General features: G+C 52.1%; 1 protein-coding gene and 1 long non-coding RNA gene across 2 annotated transcripts; one reads left to right on the top strand and one right to left on the bottom strand.

Annotated features, from left to right (window-relative positions):
* Positions 1 to 4,590: 4,590 nt before the first annotated feature.
* On the bottom strand, positions 4,591 to 12,774 carry LOC145515186 (uncharacterized). Its single transcript, XR_014060729.1, has 3 exons — positions 12,583 to 12,774; positions 11,411 to 11,502; positions 4,591 to 10,751 (listed from the first exon to the last, which is right to left on the bottom strand). It is a non-coding gene; the product is annotated as an uncharacterized LOC145515186 (long non-coding RNA).
* LOC145515147 (cytoplasmic tRNA 2-thiolation protein 1-like) lies at positions 10,610 to 15,813 on the top strand. Its single transcript, XM_081514872.1, has 3 exons — positions 10,610 to 10,705; positions 12,205 to 12,749; positions 14,498 to 15,813. Exons 2-3 carry the CDS (start codon positions 12,242 to 12,244, stop codon positions 15,031 to 15,033), a joined length of 1,044 nt encoding a protein of 347 aa, XP_081370998.1. The 5' UTR covers positions 10,610 to 10,705; positions 12,205 to 12,241; the 3' UTR covers positions 15,034 to 15,813.

Genomic DNA, 15,813 nt, shown 5'->3' with positions numbered 1-15,813 from the left:
GCCATGGTCATTTGTTTGTGTGATGTCTGTGGCTGCTTTTGTGCTTCAGTGGCAGAGCTGAGTAGTTGTGGCAAAGGCCATATGGCTTGCAAACTGAAAGTATTTACCCTCCAGCTCAGAAAGAAGTCTGCCAACACTTGTTATTCCCGCACACTCATTGCTATGCTCATAAGCGTACACCTATATAGGTACTCTTCCCTCTTGGTTTTGTAAACATCGAATCATATCACATAGCTGTGCACTTGTTCTTTTCAGTCTGCAACACAGCTGTTCAGTGACTGCATCAGTGTTCTATCAGTATGAGGACATGCTGTAATTTATTCTGCTACCCTCAGTTTTGGGGGGGGTGGTGGGCCACACCCAGGATCTTAGTTCTGTGACCAGGAATCAAACCTGTATCCTCTGCATTGGGAACTCAGAGTCTTAACCGCTGGACTGCCAGGGAAGTCTCCACATATTTTATTATTCTTTCCCACTCCCCCCCTCCTTTTTTTTCTGCTATAAGAAGGGAGTAGAACAGCATAATTTGTAAGTAGATAGGCCCAGGAGCCAGATTCCTGTGCATCGGTGCCTGCTCAGTCATGTCTGCCTCTTTGCAACCCCGTGGACTGTAGCCCATCAGGCTCTTCTGTCCATGGGATTTCTCAGGCAAGAACACTGGAGTGGTTTGCCATTTTCTCCTCCAGGGGATCTTCCTGACCCAGGGGTCAAACCTGCATTTCCTGTGTCTCCTGCATTGGTAGGTGGATTCTTTTTTATTTATAACTGACGGACAATTGCTTTGCAATATTGTGTTGGTTTCTGCCATACATCAACATGGATCAGCTATAGGTATACATATGTCCCCTCCCTCTTGAATCTCCCACCTCTCACCCCATCCCACCGCTCTAGGCTGTCACAGAGCATTGTTTGAGCTCCCTGAGTCACAGCAAATTCCCACTGGCTCTCTATTTCACATATGGTAATGTATATGTCTCCACGCTACTCTCTCCATTTGTCCCACCCTCTCCTTCCCCCACTGTGTCCACAAGTCTGTGTGTGTGTGCATCTTCATTGCTGCCCTGCAACTGGGTTTATCAGTACCATCTTTCTAGACTCCATATATATGCTTAATATATGATATTTGTTTTTCTCTTTCTTACTTCACTCTGTATAATAGGCTCTAGGTTCACCCACCTCATTAGAACTGATTCAAATGCATTCCTTTCTATGGATGAATAATATTCCACTGTATATATGAACCACAGCTTTTTTTATCCATTCATCTGTTGATAGACATCTAGGTTGCTCCCATGTCCTAACTATCGTAAATAGTGCTGCAATGAACACTGGGATGCATGTATCTTTTTCAATTATGGTTTTCTTGGCATATTTGCCCAGTAGTGGGATTGTTGGGTCATGTGGTAGATTCACTCCTAGTTTTTTCTTTTTTAAGGAATCGCCATACTGTCTTCCATAGTGGCTGTACCAATTTGCATTCTGGCAGGTGGATTCTTTACCACTGAGCCACCTGGGAAGCCCTTGGGTTCCTGTACTTGATTCCATATCAATCAAGCAAGATATTTATCTGCCCCCAGTTTTCAAAAGGAAGATGACAGTAATGCTACCCCACAAATACTTGTGAGAAATAAACAGGTGAATAAGCATTAAGCACTTCAACTGTGTGGAAAGAACCAGAACGTGGTCAATGTGTGACCACAGAACGGGGCCCTGTGTGACCAAGTGAATGGCAATGAAAGGATGGGGGTTAGGGACGGCAGTAAAATAAAGCCTCCTTTAACAGGAAACTAGGGGGGATGGCTGGGGGGCTGCCCTGCAGCTGTGTGAGCCGAGGGCTTGGGAACAGACCCAGGACTGTCCACCCCCACCCCACACCCCGACTACCTCTGGGAGCTCTGCTTGAGGCTGGGGTCCTGCCCTTCCTCCAGTATGTGGTAGCAGCCAAAGGGCAAATGAGGCCTGAGAGGAGTGTCCCGCCGAGTTGCAGCCTTACAGGGGAGAGGGCATGAGGCCAGATGCCTGTCTCCTTTGATAGGGTCCCCATCCACACCCGGCCCCTCAGGCCAGAGTGGCTTGTGTCTCCCACAAGCCAACACAGCTCACGTTCCCACTCAGTCTTGGGCACCCCGTGGCCCCCGCACCATGGAGGGGCCTGCCGCCCCTGAGCAAGGCTCCCCAAAGCAGTGCCCCCGACCTGACAGTGATGTCACTGTCCTCTTGATCCCAGCCCCAGTTGGTGTTGGGGAAGCCACTGATCCTCAGGTAGTGAATGGGGCGCAGGGCAAACACCCCTCCACAGTAGCCTCGATAGGGAAGCCTGCAGAGGCAGGGAGAGTTGGAAGCACAGGGCATTTCAGACAATGGGCCCTGGCCCTTTGCTGGCCAGGACCACAAGGTTTATTTCTGGGTTAGCCGTTCCCCACTCTCTCCCTTGGTAACCTCTCCCCGACCCCTAGGATGTCCCTGTGCCTGATCCTGGGGCAGCCCTGCCCCTTGAGATGACCCCTCACATAACCCTGGGAAATCCCCTCCTTGAATCATCTGACAGGCCCATCTTGTACCCCATCAATGGTCCCTCCTGTTATAAGTTCTCCTCTGACCTCTGTTATAACTTCTCTGCCTACCACTTTATTAAATGCATCCTTACTCCCTCACTGATAACTAATCCCACTCTCATTTGATATCCACATCCAGGAAGAAGGTTCTCCCTGTCTACAAGGCCTTTCCCCAGGCCTCTTCATCCTCTCCATCATCAGCCCCAGGGATCAGGGCCTGGACGGTACAGATGGGCAGGGCCTGGCCAAGAGTCCCCCCCACAGGAGGTCCCCTCCCTCAACCTACTTGTATTCGAACTTGTCGATTGATGGCCATGGAACACGGGCAGGGAAGATGTCGCAGATGCAGAGGCTGTGGTCATCCTCTGGGAGCAGGTTCACATCATGCAAAAAGACACAGTCCCAGTCCTTGTCCTGCATGGCCTCCCAGAACCCCACATTGCACAGCTTGCCCTGGTTGAAGGCAGTGTCGTTCACCTAGGGTGGACGGAGATACTCCCCACAGGTAGTGGTGTCCCCGCCACTTGCCAGGCCCATCCTCTCTCACCTTTCCAAGTGCCATTCTCCTGCCTAGAACCCCTTTTTATTCCCACTGTGGAGATGGAAAACCCAGACCTGTCCAGGAAGGCTCAGTTCAAAGGTTACCCCCCCACACATACCCAGGAATCTTTCCTTGAATCCCCACCCCCATCCTCGGCAGACTTAGCATCTTCAGTTTCTCAGCTCTCCCTTCGTGGCCACTTTCAAGGTTCTCAAGGATCGTCACCTTCAAGGGATCATCTGAGGGAGGCAGAGGTCAGGAGAGACTGGGGACCACCTGTACTTCTCTTTCTGCTCCTGCCAAAGACTAGGTCTGATGCTCAGGATAAGATCTGCCTCTCTTCCTTGTTCTCCTCTATCATCTTCTTCATCACCATCTTAACCATAACCAGCCTCACTTATCATTACCACGATATTCATCATCAGCATCACCACCATTATCACTATCACTATCTTCATCATCTTAACATAATTAGCAGACCTAACCTCCATCATCACTATTACCAACATCATCATCATGACCATCACCACCATGACCACCACCACCATCATCACTATCACCACCAGCATCACCACTGTCACCAGCAGAAAGAGCGATCACCATCATTACCAGAATCACCACCATCAAAACCATCACCACCACCACCACCATCATCATCACTGTCACTTATTAAGTACCTACTATGTGCCAGGCTTTACATTCATTGCTTTACACTCATTATCTCAATGAATCTTTGACTCATGAATGAGAAAACAGTAGCACAGGTTCCCCAAGTTTATACACAGTCATACTGAGGAACAGTGTGTTGAATGACTGGATGGATGGATGGAGAGATGAAGACTGGCCCCAACCTCAGACCACACAAGTAGTAACGGGCAAGGCCAAGATTCAAACAGGCATCTAACAGACCTCAGACCCAGCACTTTACTTTACCCCTTAGGTTGCTGCCCAATCCGACAAGCCTTGGTCTCAGAGAGACCCAGACTCAGCGGGATGAGCCCTTCCCTTAGACAGCTATTCAAATGGATCCCAGACTCAGCCCGTCTAGACCAAACCTATAGCCCTTGGTTCTGGTCTCCCCCAGTCCAAGTTCTTCTTGACTCACCAATCCTGCCCCCTGGATACTCTCTGGCACAGACACTCTCAGCTCAGACACTGACAACTCCAGCCCTGACTCTCCAAGGCCAGGCTCAGACCCCTCTGCCCTCTTGCTCCTGTGCCTCCTCATTCCTGCTGCACCTGGTTCACCATGTAGCTGGCACAGTGCAGTCGCTATCACTGTAGGAAGGGGTGCAGGTGGGAGAGCAGGTGCTGGGCCTGCCCACAGTAGGGCACCACTACGGTCGCGTGGGGCTGCACCCAATAGTCGGGTGGCCAGTACTGGCCTCCCAGCTCCACCAGGGGGTTCCTTTCCACCACCTGCTCCATCATCAGGTTCTCTGGGATCATCACCTTCAAGGGGCCACCTGAGAGAGGCAGAGGCCAGGGATAGTCAGGGACCAACCCCAGAAACCCCCACCACCCAGGGGTACTGGGTTAAATCATGTCCCCCCACAAATTCGCAGCCACCTGGAACTTCAGTACATGATCGTTTGGAAACAGGGGTTTTGCGGATGTCACTGGTTAAAATGCAGGGAGGTGGTGAGGCTGTGGTGGTGGTGGTTCTGGTAGAGGAATGCCCCCACCAGCAGCAACTGCTCCCCCAGAAATAACAGCAGCATCCCCCTCTGCTGTACCATTCTGGGGAAGAAAGCCAAAGGTCATTCCTCCCATCTTGTAAACCCTTCACTTCAGCCCCGGGTGGCTCCATCCCTGTCTCCTGCTCTCATCTTTCCCCACCTGGCTCTGCACATGCCACAGAGGGAGACCGAGAGAGAGACTTGCCGAGGCCACTCAAGGTCACACCACCTGCTCTGAGGACCTGCTGTGCACACATCTCCAGCCTCATCACTCCTACCTTCTGGGCACACTGGACGCTGGCTGGGTGCTCCCCTGGCTAAGTGACCTAATCTCTCTAGGGCTCGATGTCCTTGTGTGTAAAAAGGGGCTTATAGCTTGCTGTTCAAGGACCCACAATGTGCATAAATCAAGGGGTTGGACTGGACTCAGCATTTTCCCAGGACAGGGTCAGGTTCTCTCACATCTCCAGCATCCTGAAAGGAAGGGACCTACTCCACTCCTGCTAATTCTGGGTGACCCCTCTCCCCTCCGCCACCACAAGCACCAAGTAGCCCCTCGTGGCTTCCATAGCCCGTTATCTCCCTCATCCATCATCTGATCATCATGGATTGTGACTGTCCGTGTCAGCCGCCCCCATCAGAATGTGCACCAATTCTAACCAGTTTACCTGGATACTGTATTCAGTGTAACTTGAAAATTTTGTCCCTGGAAACATTCCAGTTAATTTTTTTTTTCATTAGCTTCACTAAATTGAAATGCTTTTGGTTCTGGAAACAGAACATACCAATATGAGAACAGAACACATCACTGTACACGGAGTTTTGTGTACACACCCCACTTGGGAGACCTCTGCCTTGTTAGAGAAAACAGCTTCTGTACCCTCAAAGACATTTCTTACCTCCTTGAAAGTCAGGAAGTTTATGCCTATACCACCCCCCCCACACACACACACAACTCAGACTTCTTATGTCTTAACTAGTTTCAAGATTTATGAAAAGCTGTTTTAGCCATTTCCTAAATCACAAAACGAAAGTGAAAGTCACTCAGCTGTGTCTCTTTGTGACCCTTCTAGACTATACAGTTCATGGAATTCTCCAGGCCAGAATACTGGAGTGGGTAGCTGTTCCCTTCCCAACCCAGAAATTGAACCCCGGTCTCCTGCATTGCAGGTGGATTCTTTACCAGCTGAGCCACAAGTGAAGCCCTCCTAAATCATAAAAGAGAGGCTAATGGGAAAAACTTACTAGATCAGAAGTACATATATTAAGCTTCTTGGTCAAGGTCCCTTGTCCTGGGGAGTAGAGCAAAGTGACTGCTATTTGCTGAGACTCACTTGTGGGTCTCTGCTATCCAACGTAATACAAGTCACAGATGGAATTTAAAATTTCCTACTAGCCACAGAGAGTAAAAATAAATGGGTACAATTAATTTTTAATATTACACTTAACCCAATATATAAAAAGATTACCATTTCAACATGTAATCAAGATACAAAAATTTTTGTGAGATATTCCATTTTTTTTCACATAAGTCTTCTAATCTGGTATATATTTACCTTTGCAGCACAGCTCAATTCAGATTATCCACAGTTCAAGTGCTCACTAGCCACATGGCCAGTCGGTACCATTTTGAACAGCCACACCTTGGACATCTGTACATAATTCACATGTGCCTGGCAAAAACCTATATTCTCAAATCACCAGCTACCATTTAAGTCACTGAGTGCAAGCTTGTGAGTGGTCGTGTTCAACTTTTCCATAGCTTTATTGCTGTCGATTAATTAGAGAGATGCAGTAAAATGTCACGGTTCTTACAGAATGTTTCAATTTCTTCTTGTCATCCTGTTAACTTTAGTTTTATTTCTTTTGGGATTATGTTATTAGGTGCATCTGAGTTTAGAACTGTTTCGTCATCCTGGTTATTCCTTTTTCATTTGTGATGACATTTATTACTAATAGTGCTTTTTGACTCAAAATGTTTTGTTTAGTGGCTCACGTGGCTAAAAAGTTTCTTGAGTTGTTTTCCTAGTATATTTTTCCCTACCCTGTTGCTTTCACTTTCTGAGTTTTTATTCATTAGAAGCGGGTCTTGTGCACATAGCATATAACATCTTTTTCCTTAACTTTCCCAGTGCTACAGATAATTTTGCTTGTTCCTATTTTTTCTGCAGTAAAACATACTTAAAAGCATATTTCTAAACAATTTCCCTCAATCTAAACCACCACTAAGCCTTTAGGTTTTATTGACTCTACATCCCACAATGGGAGTCCCGACATTAATCAAACACTTTCCTGGTGCTGGTCTGTTTCATCCTCAAAGCCATCCTGTGGTTTCAAAGAAAGGGATACCGAGGCTCAGTTATTCAGGTGCGAAAAGAGAGCATGAGTTTGAGTCCAGGTTCGTATGTGTGACTCCAAAGAGTCACCGCTTGACTGAAGGTGTGTCTTGGGGGGACAACGATGGTAGAGGTCAGGGAAAGTTTCCCCAAAGAGGTAATGTCCGGGTAGGTCTTGAAGGATAAGTAGGCATCTAAGCCCCATTCAAAAGTGGGGGAAGGGTATTCTGGGCAGAGAGGTGGAGGCAACAGAGAGCTTGGTGTATGTAGTCACAGAGCATACCAAGTCACTTCAGTCCTATCTGATTCTTTGCAACCCTAAGAACTGTAGCCTCCTCTGTCCATGGGATTCTCCAGGCTACAATACTGGAATGGGTTGCTATGCCCTCCTCCAGGGATCTTCCTGACCCAGGGATCAAACCCTAATCTCATGTCTCCTGCATTGGCAGGCAGGTTCTTTACCACTAGCGCCACCACGGTAATCATAGCTAATTATCTAGAGTGCTTTCTGTGGCCCCAGAGCTGTTCTAAGCACTCAGCAAGTATCTCCTCTCAATCTCAGCACTACTGACGTTTTGGGGAAGCTAGTTCTTTGCCATGGAGGCTGACCTCTGTGTTCGAGATTTAGTAACATTGCTGGTCTCTGCCTACTGGATGCCAGTACCCCAACCCCAGTTGTGGGTCAAAATCATCCCAAGTTGAGAACCACTGCTCTGCTCCTATGAAGGCGGGACTATTTCATCCCCTACAGGTGAGGAAATGTAACTTAGCGACACTCACACAACTAGATCCCAGGATCTGAACCTGCTGCCTAGACCTTAACCACCACATTCCACAGCAGCAATCTCCTGCCTGAGCTGTGTTCCCTGGGGTGCAGATAAGAGGAGGAGGCAAGGAAGGAGAGGTAGGCCAGAAGCAGCTCAGGACGGTCCGTGAATGTGTTGCCTGCTCTGTCCCAGGCCTTCTGTACAGGAAGCTATGGACCCAGATGCAAACCCAACCAACCCTTCTCTCGGAAAGCACCCAACCCAAAGAGACAGTGAAACTGAGACAGCCACAACCCAAGGTGACAGGGCCTCTGACAAAGTAAGGGGCCATGGGAGCCCAGAGGTGGCTTGTTAATCCAGGGCAGGGGAGGGGTCCTGTGGGCTTCCTGGGGGAAGTACCCACATGGCCATCTGGATGAGAAAGAGGAATCAGGGTGTTGGGGGAGGAGGGATGCAGGACAGAGAGTCTTCAGAAGAGGAAACAGCGTGTGCAGACACCTGGCAGAAAAACTTCTTCCTCAGGAAAATATGGGGGCCTGCCAGAGATGCAGGGTGAGAGGTGAGGCTGAGAAGTCATCAGGGGCCAGGTCACTAACATCAGGCTGAGGGACTCAATCTTTACTGTGCAATGATGAGAAGCTGCAGCCACTCTCCAGAAGCCCTCTGACACCAATTCAGTCTTTCCCTTCAGAAACAAAGTTAATGAGTAATGAACTGCGGCCCCCAGAAAGAGACATAAGGAACCGAACACTGCCCTCTGCTCTTTTCACAGCACTTATGAAGCACCAGGCACGGTTTGGGGTGCTTTGAAAATATGAAATCATCTAGTTCCTCCAACAGCTGCTATTTTATCATCCCCACTACATACAGGAAGCCCAGAAAGGTCAAGTCACTCACTCAAGGTCACAAACTAAGCAAGGGGACATGGAGTCACCCTGGCAGGCCAGCTTTCACATCCACTTTCTTTTTTTCACTGGCATCCAGTTTAAGACAAACTTTTTTTTTTTTTTTAACTAACTTCTCACCCTAAAGTATGTGAGCGGTGTGGAGAGCCACCATAATACTTAAAGAAACTTTCAAAGCCAGAGACTAAAATCAACATAGAAACACCTGAATGTGCATACTGATTTTGAGGTTGAAAACCAAAGCACAGCAGAATACCACTTAAGCCAGGGCCCCTCGGCCTCAGCACTACTGTTATGTGGGGCCGGATGATTCTGCCCTGTGGAGGCCATCTGGTGCAGCATATGTTTACCGTCAACCCTGGCCTCTGCCGGGTACCGGCCACACTCTGCCCCTTGCACCCTAGTTGTGACAATTAAAAATGTCTCCAGACATCACCAAATGTTCTCTTGGGGATAAATTCACCCTCAACTGAGAACTGCCTTAGACTCTCTGTAGGTTGTCTGAGGTTTTGAAATGCCCAACTCAAGACTTCCTTTAAAAGAAAATTTACACATGTTCCAGAAATGGAAGCCATGCCCAGTTATGAGAATTAAGTGCAATGAGAAGTACAAGTTTTTTTTTCAGTAAACACTTCCCTACTAACTCATTTATTCTCACACACACTGTGAGGCAGGTACTATCATCCCCATTTTACTGACCAGGAACTTGAGACGGTGCGAGCAAAGTGCAGGGGATGGGTGTCTGGCATACTGCTAACTCCTTACAAAGTGCTGTCCCGCTTCCTTACCCGCACCCCATACACTGGTTAGCAGCACCTGTCACCTCTGGGCTCCTACAGCCCCAGTCATCTGCCCGCTCCACATCAAGCTTTGCCATGCTTCTCTCTCCAGCCAGGCCTGGTATGCCCAGAGGATAGGATCTGGCACAGGAAGCCCTAGGAAATGATTGACAAATGAATGAACCCGATGACCACGCTTCAACCAATAGGTTTAGACACTCAAACGTCCCCTATCCCTACCCTCTAAAGGGTCTCACAGGGGTAGAGACAAGAGAATCTCAGACTATAATAGGCAGGAAAGGGGGCAGTTTGGGGGCTGGAAAGAGGCTGAGGGCTTCGACCCTGGGTGCAGGGCTCCAGCCGATACTTGGGAAGGTGCTCCGGCTTTTGATCTGGGGACCCTGCATCCCACGCGTTTCACCTGCCCTCCATCCGGAACTCGGCCTTCAACTCCAACAGGCAGGAGGCGTGAGCAATGGGCCTTCAGCAAGCGTGAGCGTAACTGCTCACCGCATTCTTGACCTGAACCCGGTGCACGCGTGTAAGAACCGCAAACTGCTACATTTCTGCTCCGCATAAGCGTAACACGGCCAGTCCGCACCGCGGAGGCCTGGGCCGGGGCGCACATTCACTCCCACCTCTGCCAGCAGGCGCGCACGCAAGAACCCAACCTGTAACCTCGAACCTTGGAATCGGTCCAGCGCCCTCGTTACCTTTCGCACCTCATCCCCATGATACCCCACTCCGACGCCTCTCCACCCCCGCCACAAATTACACCATGCTCCCCCAAGAGCACAAAACTTGAAAAGCATCCATCTTTGGGATAAACCACACACGGCGCGCAGCGCAGGGAAGCGCAACAATCACGCCATAACCGGTCCCACGCAGGCGCACGAGGGCTCGCGCTGGACCGGAGGCATGGAGCATTCTGCGAGCTGTGGGCGGAGCGAGAGACGTCACCGCGAGGGCCGCCGGGAGTTGTAGGCCCAGCTGGTCCGAGGGCAGTAAGCGCCACCGACTCAACCGCCGCGTGGGTACCTGGGAGTTGTTGGCGGGCAGACCACAAAGCCTTCTGGAAATCGTAGTTCTATTTGCTTCCGCGCTATCTCGGAGCCTGGACCTTCCCGCGTGGATTCTATTCAGGTGAGTACCTCCTCCCACTGCGGGCCGATCCCGGCCGTTTGTGGCGCTGCAGTGGAGGAGTTGACGGTCTTTATATCTCTCCCACGCACTCGGTAGGCATTCCTGGGAGACAGCACTCCCCTCCATAAACCCCCAAAGCCAGTCTCCCGGCGGCCCTCCAGGCAGGAGTGCCATAAACAGCTGGCGTTCCTGATTTGAATTCTGCCGGCCGGGTCTGACTCCCTGTTTCCACCCCCACCCCACCCCACCCCCCACCCCTTCCCCAAGCTTGGTGCGGTGCGAGCGCACCCTCTTCTGTCCCGATTACAACCTAGAGTGGTCAGGACTGGCCTGGGCGGGGGTAAAGGGCGGGGATTAGGTGGACGTGGAAGCCTAGAGGAGGCAGCACACCCAGCTCAGGGTTCTGAAAAGACTTCCAGAGCAAAGAACCTCAAATCTACCATGCCCAAACTCACCCCTCTCACAGTATTTCCCCATTCTTCCCCAACCCTCACCTCCTCTCTACTAAATGGTCCCACTACCTTCCAAGTGCTCAAGTCAAAACAAAACTTGAGGTTGTCCTGAGTCCTGTTTCTTTCATCCACTGCCCTCCCCCGAGGCTTGTAAAAGTCCCATCTGCTCTGTCTCCGAAACAGATCCAGAATCTGACTACTTCTCTCCAATTCCACTGTCTCCACTCTGCTCCGAGCTACCACTGTTGCTTACCTGGATCACTGCAGGAACCTCCTCACTGGTCTGCCCATGTCGGCCCTTTCCACGCTCCACCTTCTATTCATTCACATGCAGTCCAAGGGATCCTGTTAAAATAAAAATTAGATTCTGTCACTAGAGCTTAAAATCGTCCAACTGTTCCTGTTTCTCTCAGAATAAAGTCCAAGCTCCTTACCCAGCCAACCTCCGAGCCCCCGGAACCTTTCCGACCTTCAACCACAATGCACTTGAACACAGACAAGACGTGCACTTTCATGTCCTTTGCATTTGCTGCTAACTCTTATCAGGAATTGGAGAAGGAAATGGCAAACCACTCCAGTGTTCTTGCCTGGAGAATCCCATGGACGACTGAGCGACTTTCCTTTCCTTTCCTTATCAGGAAAATCCTTCCCACTGATCTAATGCCTGACTCCTTCTGGCCTCAGCTCAGAGGATAATTCCCTCATATTATTACTTCTCATAGCTGGAAAGTATCTTGAGTCGGCTCTTCCACTAGAATTTAGTGCCTGCAACCTTTCCTGTTTTGCTCATTGCTGTGTCCCCAGTTCCTAGAGAACGTTGGGCACCTTGAAGGTACTGAGTGGATACTTGGTGAATGAAAAATGAATGAGTGATTGAAAGGCTAAGCTGAGATTTGAAGGTGCCAGGCCTGCACAGTGCTGCGGGAAAGAGTGTTACAGACAATGGGTTTACTCTGGGTACTATCTAGGCAGCCTTCCGGGAGGCAAGCCACAACCCCCGCAATCCAGAACCCACGTGTAACCCGCCTCCCCTCTCCATCCATCCAGGAGAAGCCGACCCCTCCCGCCTCTCCAGGACCCGACGATGCCCGCCCCACAGTGCGCCTCTTGCCACAAGGCGCGCGCTGCGCTCCGCCGTCCGCGCTGGGGCCAGGCGCTGTGCGGTGCCTGCTTCTGCGCCGCCTTCGAGGCCGAGGTGCTGCACACGGTGGTCGCGGGCCGCCTGCTGCCGCCCGGCGCTGTGGTGGCCGTGGGCGCCTCGGGCGGCAAGGACTCCACGGTGCTGGCGCACGTGCTGCGCGAGCTGGCCCCGCGCCTGGGCATCTCGTTGCACCTCGTGGCGGTGGACGAGGGCATCGGCGGCTACCGGGACGCGGCGCTGGCGGCCGTGCGGCGGCAGGCGGCGCGCTGGGAGCTCCCGCTCACCGTCGTGGCCTACGCGGACCTCTTCGGGGGCTGGACGATGGACGCCGTGGCCCGCAACATGGCCGGCACCGGCCGCAGCCGCGCCTGTTGCACCTTCTGCGGGGTGCTGCGGCGCCGCGCGCTGGAGGAAGGCGCGCGCCTCGTGGGAGCCACGCACGTCGTGACTGGTGAGCGCAGGCGCGGCCCAGAGGGGGCGTGGTGGGAGGGGCGCATGCGTGGGAGAGGGTCGGGCGCCGTAAGGGGGCTGGAGTGGGTGCCCAAGGGGTAATGGAGACTTTGTATGTCTTAGTTGGAGAATCTAAATAGCAAGAAGGGGATATGCACGCTCACTGAAGGTTCATGGGCATAGTATGTGCACATCTTTAGGATGGGCATGACAAGCTTTTGAGTCATTGCCATTATCTGGCACACACGCATCCATGCCAAGTCGCTTCAGTCGTCTCGGACTCTTTGCAACCCTATGGGCTGTAGCCGACAACAGCCAGGCTCCTTTGTGCATGGGATTCTCCAGGCAAGAATACTGGAGTGGGTTGCCATGCCCTTCTCCAGGGGATCTTCCCAACCCGGGGACAGAACCTGCGTCTCTTGCGGCTTCTGCATTGCAGGTGGATGCTTTACCGCTGAGCCACTGGAGAAGCCCTATCTGGTACACACATGCTGGCAAATAGAGGGGTGGAAGAGTACTCTCTGGGGCTAGGGCGGTGGTCTTCTGCACTGTTTCCTTTTTAATGACATTCTCTGTGTCCCTTTTTATAAAAGGAGGGGCATGGAGGGGTATCGCCCATCAGAAGCCATCTATAGGCTGAAACGCAACTGTGTCTTTTAACTCCTTTTGTCTTTCAGCCTCTCTCTTCTAACTTTTTCTCTGTCCCAGTCATTACTTCAACAAATAATTATTGACCATTTATTTTGTACCACATGCAAGCTATGTACCAGAGAACAAACTACCTAACCTCGGTTACCTCTCCTATGTAACAGGGCTACTAATATTATCCAGATCCTAGACTTACTGGGAATTAGATGAATTTTGTATGAAACACTCAGACAAGAGATGAGAAACAGTAAACCTATAAACATTTGCTGCTATGATGATGCAAAAGCCAGTGTCTGATCCTGTCCGTTTCTCACATACATAATTATAACCTGGTAAGTGCAACTAAGGAAAGTGATGCAGGAAGACCTAGTGAAGGGAGAAAGGAAGAGTTTCCTGAGTAATCAGAGACCTGAAGGCTGAGTGGGTCCTTAGATGAAGGACCAAAAGGGGATTGGGAGAGATTCTGAGCAGAGGAAACAGCAAAGGCCCTCAGAAGGGAAAGTGTGGCCGATTTAAGAAGCCCTAAGACCCATTTTTACTATAGACTCAAGTATGAGAATTCCATAGACAGAAGCGCCTGGCGAGTTATAGTCCATGGGGTCGCAAAGAGCCGGACATGACTGAACAACTTTCACACACACACAAGTATAAGATGACAAGTTGCAGAATAAATTTAGCTTCATTTTTACGGTGACTGTTGTGTGAATGTGCGCTTACTTCCTCCCTGGTCCTCTAAACACCATGATCTGCATTCTCAGAGGCACTTGTGTCAACAGCCCACTTGAGAGTCTCCATCAAAGGCCATTTGGACGTCTGTGCAGTCTGAAGTACACTTTTCACTGAGATTGAAATGAGATTTGCTGCGTAAAGCACTTTTACTCAATACATGAAAGGGCACCTAGCAGAGGGCCTGGTCTGCGATAAGTGGGGGGTAAGTGAGGCTCCCCCGGTTGCTCCACGGACGCCTGGGTGCGTCGCCCTCTCGTTTCTCGCCGGGTCCCTCCGCAGCCGCCCCCAGGCCGCCCCGCGGAGCCCCGGGGCCTCCTCCCGCGGCCCCGCCGACCCCGACCCTCCTCACGGCTCCCATCTCCCCTCCCCCAGGACACAACGCGGACGACATGGCGGAGACGGTGCTCATGAACTTCCTGCGGGGCGACGCGGGCCGGCTGGCTCGGGGCGGGGGCCTGGGCTCCCCGGGCGAGGGGGGCGCCCTGCCGCGCTGCCGCCCGCTGCAGCTGGCGTCTCAGAAGGAGGTGGTGCTGTACGCGCACTTCCGCCGCCTCGACTACTTCTCCGAGGAGTGCGTGTACGCGCCCGAGGCCTTCCGCGGCCACGCGCGCGACCTGCTCAAGATGCTGGAGGCGGCGCGGCCGTCGGCGGTGCTGGACTTGGTGCACTCGGCCGAGCGCCTGGCGCTGGCCCCGGCCGCCCGGCCCCCGCCGCCCGGCGCCTGCTCCCGCTGCGGGGCGCTGGCCAGCCGCGCGCTCTGCCAGGCCTGCGCGCTCCTGGACGGCCTGAACCGCGGCCGTCCCCGCCTGGCCATCGGCAAGGGCCGCCGGGGGCTGGACGAGGAGGGGCCGCCGCGGGAGCCTCAGCCGTCCCGACCGCAGACTTCCGAGCCGGTCCCCGACTTCTAGAGACTCCAGTTCCCCGCTGGGATCCGGCGCCATGGGGGTGCCGGGCCGCCTGTAAATGACATGGAATGAACCCGAGTTACCTGAGCCCGGGTTTCGTGTGCAGCTGGGAGAGAGACGAAACCTGTTGCCTGCGATCCTGCAGACGCTGGGGCTCTGGGCTCCTGGGGCTGCGGGCCGGGGACTCCTGGGTCTCAGAGAGGGGAGCACTAAACGACCTTCCATTCCCGAGCGAGTGGGAATTAGGGGGCTGCTTGCCTGTACCTCTGTGGGGTTCTGGACGAGCTCAGATAGTCCTAACCCTTCTCGATCGCCTACTGCCTGCCTGATGTTCGTGTTTGCCTGCAGTGGGATAAGCACAACCACGTAACTGGCTGGACATGTCAGTTACAGCGCTCATGGTGTTTCTGTGTGAGGGCTGTGTGTCCTGCAGGCGCTGGGCCATCTCATTGCACCCGCACCATGATCTCATTGGCTGTAGCCCGAGGCCCATAACTGGCCTGAGGCCACCTCTCTGGAGCCCCACCTGGGGGCTCTCACCCGGATCTACCTGGAGTTCTTCAAGACGGTGGAATTAGTCCTTCTCCCCACTATCACCTGAATCTCTGTCTGATGGATGAAGAGCAAATGGGGTGGCTCTCCAGACTTCAGATTCTAGAGGCAGAGCTGGGTGAGCTTGGGTCAGTGACTCAGCCTCTCGGATCTTCCATTTTCTCCGCTGAAAATGGAATCAAGGCCTCCCACCTAAGCACTGTTTTGAATGTTTGATAAAGCGCTCAATAA

This window comes from Giraffa tippelskirchi, chromosome 7 (assembly GCF_054371585.1).
Source record: "Giraffa tippelskirchi isolate mGirTip1 chromosome 7, T2T-mGirTip1v1.2.pri, whole genome shotgun sequence".
Classification (NCBI taxonomy): domain Eukaryota; kingdom Metazoa; phylum Chordata; class Mammalia; order Artiodactyla; family Giraffidae; genus Giraffa; species Giraffa tippelskirchi.
The sequence above is the reverse complement of the archived record's forward strand: the minus strand, read 5'-3'. Positions and strand labels throughout refer to the sequence as shown.

Coding starts and splice junctions, on each gene's coding strand:
- LOC145515147 (XM_081514872.1), top strand. CDS start 12,242: ATGCCCGCCCCACAGTGCGCCTCTTGCCACAAGGCGCGCGCTGCGCTC. Junction 12,750..14,497: donor AGCCACGCACGTCGTGACTG/GTGAGCGCAGGC, acceptor CCCCTCCCCCAG/GACACAACGCGGACGACATG.